Genomic DNA, 10,671 nt, shown 5'->3' with positions numbered 1-10,671 from the left:
AGATCAGATTTGGAGTAATAATTCTCCGACACCCAATTATTACTTTTTCAAGTGTTTTTGCAGTAATGATAAGCAATATATAATATTGCGATGACCTAAGTAATAGGAACGATCGGTAATATTGAAACTCTTTTTTTAGCTATGTCAACACGTCTTAAATAATTTGTATATGTTTAATTAAGAATTTTTTTTAAAAATAATAGTACTGTTAACCAGAAATAAACGGAAATGTTATTAATATAGTCAAGACCTGATATTCGATACGATATATATTAAATTTTACTTTCCCACTATATGAGAGTAAATATCGGTATAATTTGATATATCGGAATTTCAATGATCTTCATATGATATCGTTATATCAGAGTTTGACTGTATATATTAATATGCGACATTTTTGTAAAAAGTTACGCGACATAAGCGACAATTTAGATAGATTGATCGCTATGTTGAATATTGTGATTGATTGAGGCGTAGTGCAGTAATGAGTCATTGCAAATTACATAATTTGTAAAAAAGTTTGTACTACAAAAAAATATATAAAAAGACCTTACCTCCTTTTTTTCAACTACTTGAGATTACCCAAATACTTCACCCAAATACTCAACTATATCTTCGCCCAGACGCGGCTGAGTACGTGTTCACCGGGGGAGGGATCGCTGAAAGTCTTCCGGATGGTGGACTGTTATGGTTGACAGGTTTATGTGCTAGTAGTACGTACCATTTGCTACTGGCTATGTAGTCATCTGTTTTGTGCACAAGTCGTAGCTACAATAATGCCACGCACATAGGTGATCCCCAAGTCGATCCATATCCGTGGAAATGACACATATTTCTATGTCATGGCATACACTTAATTGTTGTTATTGAATACTATATGAGACCATTTGCCATAGATTCTATGATGGCCACATAGATGTCCTGGGGTTCCCTGCTTAGCATAGGCATAAGGTAAACTTCATATGGTATGAGGAGATGGTGACTAAAAAAATTTGTAAATTCTGTAGGGTGTGCTGGACATGACCAAATCGTCTTGAAAATAGTTAATTGTCTCCCTTACTAGCTTTCTTATGCAATTATGGCACATTGTAATATTCTGCCTTTCTAAAGCAAGCAGAGGTACTACCTACACTCGAAAAGGATAACGTTAATTATTATGATTTATTTAGTATTATAAGGGAGTATTAAAAGGTTAATTTAATTCTTTAAATAATCGACTTTAAACTTTTTTCTAATTTTTTTAATTCTTTTTTCTTGTATTTCCAGAAGGATCCAGAAATATATATAAAAGGGTCAGGTTTGAGTTTGCGTATTTTGAATTAAAAAAAATCATGAAAATCTTTCCTTTTTAGATAATTTTTTAATAATAATACCAGTCAGAATTTTATTTCCTATTATAATAACTGACTGACATTATCATAATTCCGGCCCTGAAAAAATGCGTACAGCTCATAATAAAAATTTTTTTTCATCACCTGACTCCTATATATATATTTCTGGGTCCTGGATATAACTTTTTTTATTTTTGAAACCTGATTTTCGTTCAACTAGTAAAACTTAGATTCTGTTTTTATTATCAATTTTACAGTTTATACTATTGTACGAGTTTCATTATCGTAATTGAAAAAGTTTGTGATATTTTAAATATTATTTTTTATACTGTACCGCAGTTGAACCACGCGCATATGATAATGCTTTTTTTTACACCAATTACTTTAGAACATGATCCCTTATATAATGTAAAACAAATAATTAAAATTAAATTGTATAGCTTAAATTAATTAATTGGAAGTCGGATTTTCGATTACTTTTTTTTTTAGTAATAGTCATGATGTATTTGTTATTGATAAACTTGTAATGATCGACAAAATCTATTAATTCATGAGTATGCTGCATTGCTGCTTTTACTGAAAACCCACGGAATAAAACAATCAAATACGGTTTTATGGAATATAGTTACCGCTTTTATTAAGTTGATTGTGCTAAAAACGTGCTACGTAAAAATGAATCATCCATCATTTTTTCTATTAATATTATGATTATGACTATGAATAGTTTTTTCTCAGACTTACCAAATTTAGTAAAATTCCTTAGAAGTCTAAATTTGGCGTAAAAGAAAAACATGTTCGTGTCCTGACACGTTCATTTTGTAACCACAAATTCTTGTACTTACAAGTACGAAAAAAAAACATTTATTGTAAAATCAACTTTAAATGGTAACTAATTCCGGTAGTTAATTTTGGATTAAAATATGCTGAAACTATATAATAAGCATTCTTACCCAACCCATCTTCTTCAAATAACTTCAAAATGCAAAAAAATACTGTCAATTCAAACGAGTGGATCGATTGGATTGAAGATGCCATTTCTAAAGATCTTATTAAATACTATGATTTTAAATACTTTCATAACATAAAAGAAATCAGTTCCGGTGGTTTTGGAAAAGTCTATCGTGCGAGTTGGAAAAATTTGCGTAAAACTTTTACGTTGAGAACTTTTTATAATTTCAATAAAATAATAGCTGAAGAAATTGTTAATGAGGTATATTATAATTTAAATTGGTTTGATTATTGTTAACATAATATATCAAAATTAAAAATTTTAAAATGGTCTTAGATTACATTACAACGTAAGGTCAATTTTCACAAGAATATAATTCATTTATACGGTATTACAAAAGGTAATATTTAATAATATTCATAATTAACTTTGTAAATTGTAAGGCCCACAGTAATTTTTTTTTTATATATATATTAGTGGGTAATAAAAATAATCTATCGAAAAGTTATTCATTGGTAATGGAATATGCAGAAGATGGAACTCTCAGAGAATATTTAAAAAAAAATTATTATAAACTTACTTGGGATAATAAATTTAATTTGGCTTTTCAATTATCTTATGTCGTATCATGCTTACATGATGAAGAAATTGTACATCATGATTTGGTAATAAACGTATACTATAAAGATTTTTATGATTCATTCAATAATTTTAACTCTATTATTTATCGAATTTAATAAATAATAGCACTCAAACAATATATTGATTCATCAAGATACCCTCAAATTAGCGGATCTTGGCTTGACAAGAAGAATTGAAAAAGTATTCGGTCTTCAATCAAAGTCATTTGAAACGCTTCCTTACATTGATCCCAAGAGTTTTGATAGACAAAGAAACGAAAATAATCAAATACAAGTATATTCATTAGATGAAAAAAGTGATGTTTACAGTATTGGAGTATTGTTATGGGAAATATCTACTGGTCGTCCTCCTTTTTGTGATGATCAATTTGATCTTGACTTGATTAATGAAATTTTAGAAGGTTGCAGAGAGATACCAGTTTTAAATGCGCCCAAAGATTACGTAAAAATTTATTCTGGTAAAGTTACATTTAAACTTATTTTGTTATAATAGCTCTAATTGATTAAGAAAAATAATTTTCTTTAAAATTTGTTATTTCATATATTAGATTGTTGGAACGGTGATCCAGATAAACGTCCAACTATAAAAGAGGTGATTTCTAATTTAAAAGAATTTAATAATAAGATGATGAATATATCAATTTCACCACCTAATTTTAACCTAATTGTAGCTAAAATAGTTGATCATTTTAGTATGATATTAGAAACAAAAGAAAATGAAAAACGAAAAATTCTTGATTATCTTGATGAACGTAATATAACTTCACAAGAAATATATGATTTCATATCAAATAATCAAGACGATTCGAATTCTATTGTTTTACTTGGAACATTTTTATATTTAGGAATTGGAACAAATGTTAATAAATCAAAAGCACTTGAGTTATATCAAAAAGCTGCAGATTTAGGAAATATATCTGGACTAAATAATTTAGGACAATTTTATCAGTATGGAATTGGAACTAAGATTAATAGAAAAAAGGCATTTGAATTATATCAAGAAGCTGCAAATTTAGGAAGTACAACTGGTATAAATAATTTAGGATGTTGTTATGAAGCTGGAATTGGAATAAGAATTAATAAAAACAAGGCATTTGAGTTATATCAGAAAGCAGCAAATTTAGGAAATATGTCTGGAATGAATGATTTAGGCCGTTGTTATCTATGTGGAATCGGAACTAATGTTGACGAAAAAGAGGCATTTACATTATATAAAAGAGCCGCAGAATTAGGAAATTGGATAGCCCAATATAATCTTGCTTCTATGTATGAAGAAGGAAAAGGAACTGTGAAAAATGTGGATAAAGCAATTTATTGGTATAAAAAAGCTGCATTACAAGGAGATCAAGAATCTAAAAACGAATTAAACAAATTAGAACTTTTAGGATAAGTAATCAAATTTGTATAAAATTTGTTATATTACAAGTAAAATTTTTTCTCTTCATATGTAATTTTCCGAATTAATCCAAATATATTGGTTAACAAGCTTATAAATAAAAATAATCTTAAGTACGTTCAATAACCGTAAAACAATTTTATTGAATCAAAAAATGTATTTATTTCGTGACAATAGCGTGATGACGCGAGCTTTTAAGCAATTACTGAAATTAAAGATAAAATAGTTTTTTTAATTAAAAGATTAAATTGTATGGTTTGTTTGGATAATTAAGATCGTTCATTTTGTTTACCTATAACATCTCTTTTCTTTAAATACAAAACAGTATATTTTGAAATATGCTAAGAGATGAACAATTGTAAGCCCGGAGCGAGAGGAGTAAATATAAATTATAATAATTAGACGGGTAAAAATCGGTTCACCCCGATAAAATATTGATTGTGAACACATTAATTATACAAAAAAAATTTCGAGTGACATATAATAATACAATTATGGAGGATAACATTTTTACTGGACAAGGTGATTTTTTCAAACTTATCAGTAGATATTGAAGTATTGAAGTTTATCGATGAAAATATTCACATTATTCACGCAATACTTATTTTTTGCCAGTACATCGCTCCAGACAAATACAGTATATCAAGAATTACACATCGTTAAAATTACACTTTTTTACTTTCTTTTACTAAAAAGTACGTTTAAGCATTATCATGTCACATTTTAAATTCACATCTTAGCCTATTTTTAAAGAATTTAACATCAACTGACTAACGGAACGGAAATTTAAACATCAATGTATTTCAAATGTACTAATACGGTAAACGAAATTTAAAGGTACACTATTATTTAGAATTCAGATTATCACATCCTTCATTCTTTTTATTACTAACTACTCTGATCAGTTGTTTTATCTAAAATAAAATGATGTAATTTCACTGTAAATATACTGTTATGACAGATCTATATCCGTGTTTGACTTCTTTTTCTTATTATCAAGTGAAAGTTTCCACAGGCATGATTAATTTAAGTTAAATATAGTACGAATCTACACGCACATATCGTCAAATCCGTCCACAAAACGGAATAAAATAAATTGATTGTAATTTTTTTTAATCATGTCCTTTAACATTTAACGATTATGTGATGCGAAAAATCACGTGATCAACGAGCAAAAATTGTATTTGCATAATTTCATTTCAAAAATGAGAATTACTATACGTGTAAATAAGGATTCTTGATTAAAAAAAAAAGGTAATTATTTTAAAATATATTAAACAAATACAATTAACCGATCGATTTTTTATCGGCTTTTTTTAATATACAGAACCGACGATTGGAAACCGATTTGATTTTAGCGGTTATCACATAAATATATTTGTAAGTTTGTAATTAATTAATTAATTAATTCTTTAAAGTAAATTATTAAAAGAATAAATTGAGAAATACCGTCTAACTTTGCACATTTGATGATTCAGTTTTACCTTCGGTGCTTTCCTAAACATGAACTTGATCGATCTATGCTTACCGATATAGAACAAGGTTGTTTTACATGCTTACTATTATTCTTTTAATGATACTTTCGCATTATTCGCTCACGTATGCGTTCCTTCAATACAATCATAAAAGTTTTTCTGTTCTATCTCGAATATCTTGATCTCCTTACACTGCAGATTCTATACACCCAAAAATTACTTAAATTAATATTTTCTATAACTTCTTCATTTTTTACATAACTGTACTGAGTTATTACAGTGGTTTCAAATTTGCAACCTTTTAATAAAATGTAAATGCATTTTTTTTATTAACATAAAATCCTTGATAACATTATCCTAGTTAGTAGGAACGTAATATAATGTAGAGTTGAGGATGACGGAATTACTACAATACAACGTTGTAACGCATGTTGCAACTAATACACAAGATTAATTTCTTCTAATTATATATTAAAAAAATGCTGTTATATTATTATAATACGACAATACAACGTTGTAACATACGTTACGACATCGCGCAAATTTCAAAAATAAATACAACTCTAGCTCTAATATAATATTACATTATAAATACCTCATGATCGTTGTTTTTTTGCAATGACTTTATCAAGATTATTCAATACAAAATGTCCTTTAAAATTTTATAATTTTATATTAAATTCGCACAATAGAATTTCTCAAAGCTTCAGGAACAAATTTTCTTAATGTTGCAAAAGTTACAATTAAATTTTAATAACGTATTCATTTGAATAGTTAGTATTGGTTTGCACTTTGGTATTATTTTGCCGCTGTGAGAATAAAAAATTTCGCGCGTTTAAAGTAATATATATTTGATTCTAAACCATTATGCTTATGCACAAAATACAAAACATACTTTATGTAATATAAAAATGGTAATTTTTTAGAAAAAAGACATATCTAGAATGTTCTTTTATTTTAAAAGACTATTAATTAATGTTATTTTGGTTTATACTCTAATCAGAAGGCCTCTAGAGAATTAACCTAATTGTTCGGTAAAGTTTAAATAAAATCTGCATAAATGTACGTGTATATAATTTAAATTCATGAATTCAGCTAGTTAATAAATCTAAATCCAACAATAACGTTTAAATAAAGTCATTATTAACTTCTAAAGATTCTAATCTACTTCGAGCATTTTCATCTCCTTGTTCCGCAGATTTTTTATACCAATATATTGCTTTATCCATATTTTTTACGGTTTCAACTCCATTTTCATACATAGTGGCAAGCATATATTGGGCTGTCCAACTACCTAAATTCGCTGATTTTTGATATAGTTCAAATGCCTTTCTCTTATCAACACTGGTTTCGATTCCATTTAGATAATAATGTGCCAAATAACAAATCGCATCTGGATGTTCACTTTCATCCAATTTTTTAAATAATTCAAAAGCTTTCTTGTTATCTTTACTAACGCCATCCCCTTTATCATATATACAAGCGAGACAAAATTGAGCTTCTTTATATTCAGAATTCGCAGCCTTCTCAAATAGTCTAAAAGCCCTCTTCATGTTAATTCTAGTTCCAATTCCATCATGGAAGCAAGTTGCTAACATGGTCATCCCCGATATACTTCCTAAACTTTCTGCATCCTGATATGATTCAAACGCCTTTCTCTCATCAATACTAGTCCCAATTCCATGTTGATAACAATATCCTAAACGCTCTATTCCATCGGGATATTTGTCTTCGGCTAATTCTTTATATAATTCAAAAGCAGTATTATGATCTTTATCAACACCGTTTCCCTCTTCATAACATATGCCAAGATTATATTGCGCTATACTATGTCCTATTCTCTTAGCCTCTTTATACAACTGAAACGCCTTATTTTTATTAATGCTAGTCCCAATTCCGTTATCATAACAATATGCTAAATTACATTTTCCAGATGCACTTCCCCGAGTTGCAGCCATCTGATATAACTCAAACGCCTTTTGCTTATCTTCACTAACTCCAATTCCATTCTCATAACAATGAGCTAAATAATTTATTCCATATACATTATTATCTAAATTTACAGCATTTTGATATAATTCATAAGCTTTTTGTTCATTAATTTCTGTTTCAATTCCTAAAAAATTAAATTTTCCAAGTAAAACAATTGAATTTGAATTATTTTGATTACTTGATATAAAATCATATATTTTTTGTATTGTTATCTTATTATTATTGAGATAATCAAGAATACATTGTTTTTCTTCATTTTCTTTTACATTACTGAGACGATCAATTATTTCGTCAACGTGATCATCATCAACCACTACTTCACGGTCTTCGATATCCTCAGTTATGTCATGATTCTCATAATTTACGTCATTCTCATAATTTACGTCAACCATTTCGTCAACCATTTCATAATTCACGTCAACCATCTCGTAATCCATATCATAATTCACGTCAACCATTTGATTACCTATATCATAATTCACATCAATTATTTCAATATTATCATCATTAGAAATTTCATTTATTTCAACATTATCATCATCGGAAATCTCTTTCATTTCAACATCGTCATCGTTAGAAATTTCATCATTTTTCGTAATAATATTTATAATGTCCGTAATGACTGAAATAACTTGATTGATAGTTGGTCGATTATCTGGTTCGATGTCCCAACAACCTAAAAAAATATGCACAATTTAATCGATTAGTAAATTAAACCAATTTAATCATACAATGCATAATTGAGTTTGAATATTTACTAGTATAAATTTTTATATAATCTTTGGGTGTATCTGCAACAGGAGTCTCTCGAAGACCCCCTAAAATTTCATTTACCAAAATGATATCATAAGGTATTTTATCAACAAAAGGAGAACGTCCGCTGGATATTTCCCACAATATCACACCCACACTGTAAACATCACTTTTTTCGTTTAACGAATATATTTGTGTTTGATTATCTTCATTTTTTCCATTTTTTCGTCTTCTAACAAAACTCTTTGGATCAATATAAGGAACTGTTCCAAATGATTGAAAATTAGATGCTTCATTAATTCTCTTTGTCAAACCAAGATCGGCTAATTTTAGAGTATTTTGATGAATCAATATATTTTTAGGATGCTATTATTAACATATAAATAAATAATTACGTAAGATATAAATATCATCAAACAATGATATAAGATAATCGTAATAATTACCAAATCATGATGGATAATTTCTTCATCATGTAAACAAGATACACCACAAGATAATTGAAATGCCAAATTTAATTTGTCATCCCAAGTGAGTCTTTCGAAATTTTCTTTCAAATAATTTTGAAGGGTACCACTATCGGCATATTCCATTACCAATATATAATTTTTCGAATCATTTTCTTATTAAAAGAAAGAAAACAATTAATTGATTCAGATTCACGATTAGAATATATTAAATCATCGATGATATATAAATGCCGTTATATATATACAAAGTAAATAAAATAATATACCTTTCGTGATGCCATAAAATCTAATAATATTTTCGTTAATAGCGATTTTGTTTTGAAGTTGTATCTAAATTATAAGAATAAATTAGAAACTTGAATATATTTAATTAATAAACGCATTATAATTATTATGATTTAGTACTTCATGAACAATTTCTTTAATTGTAATTTCATTAAAATCATAAAAAGTTTTTAATGCAAAACTTTCGTGAAAATTTTTCCAATTTGCACGATAAACCTTCCCATATCTTCCGTCACAAACATCTTGAAAGTTATAAAAACGATTATGTTCAAAATGTCTAATAAGTTTTTTTGAAGAAGCTTCTTCAATCCAGTTAATCCATTCATTTGAATTGTTAGTATTAGCTTGCATTTTTGATGATGGTCAATGATGTGAGAAAAAGTAGAAATAAAAAACTCCGTGTAAAATGTTTACTTTATATACGTGAATCAGATGATCCCCATACAGTAGCTTTTTGGGTTATTTGGGCTAGCTGTTAGCATAATGACAATCCCAAATATGGCAACTAAACAGATCTAGTAAAAAAGTGACGTAATCTTAATTCTGTAAAGCTGGCTTTCATACAAGATATTTTAATGACTTCAACGTACTGTAACAGCTCGACCGGAAACAAAATTGGGAAGAAAACATATAGTATGATTATTTTATTATTATTAAACTGACATTGAATATAACAGATGACCTTTCACAAGATGGCTTCTTCTGCAGAAAATTCCGAAGAACTGCAGCGAAGGAAATTGCCAGAAAAAGAAAAGCCCATTACATTAATGATTAATCATTAGAAGACGATCTAAAAAGAATTCGGAAATCAACACGGGATATCAATACACATAAAGAGTACATTGCCATGATTTATCAATTTGACACTAACCTAATAGATCATTATGCATAATCTTGTTTCAAAAAATGATGCGCCACGACAAATTCGAAAAAGTATAAAAGCCGCAGAACAATGATATGGAATTTTTAAAATAAATTTTTAATTTTGTAATACTTTGTTTAAACATTGATTTAGGTTTATATTATAGAAATTAGCATATAATTATTATAAACTTAAATAATTATTTATTGATTAATATTTACTGATTGCAATTTACAAGCCTTTAAGTAAAGAATATTTTCAATATATCATATAAATAAATAAATTTAATTTATAATAGTGTGTCTTAGATATTTTACCATGCAACTGACGTTATGTCTTTATTGGAAATCGAAATATATGTTAGAAAATTGTTTAATTGAACGTATTTCGAACTAAACTGGATCTGAATGGTCTTTTGGTTCGTTCGACTTGAAAAAATTAATTCGATGGGAGGTTGATGTAGCTGATTGGTAGATGGTAAAACTTAAAAATAGCGTAAAAAAAAAAAAAAAAAAGG

General features: G+C 27.8%; 1 protein-coding gene across 1 annotated transcript; it reads left to right on the top strand.

The window, feature by feature from the left end:
• Positions 1–2,310: 2,310 nt before the first annotated feature.
• Positions 2,311–4,447, top strand: OCT59_023809 (uncharacterized protein; the record flags this gene model as incomplete). The annotated part of the gene is made up of 5 exons (XM_025318196.2): positions 2,311–2,541; positions 2,617–2,680; positions 2,758–2,945; positions 3,028–3,379; positions 3,470–4,447. 5 exons carry the CDS (start codon positions 2,311–2,313, stop codon positions 4,309–4,311), a joined length of 1,677 nt encoding a protein of 558 aa, XP_025176714.1. The 3' UTR covers positions 4,312–4,447.
• Between the last annotated feature and the right edge of the window lie 6,224 nt (positions 4,448–10,671).

This window comes from Rhizophagus irregularis, chromosome 4 (assembly GCF_026210795.1).
Source record: "Rhizophagus irregularis chromosome 4, complete sequence".
NCBI classification, from domain to species: domain Eukaryota; kingdom Fungi; phylum Glomeromycota; class Glomeromycetes; order Glomerales; family Glomeraceae; genus Rhizophagus; species Rhizophagus irregularis.
Note: the sequence above shows the minus strand (reverse complement) of the source record. Positions and strands in the feature narration are given on the sequence as shown.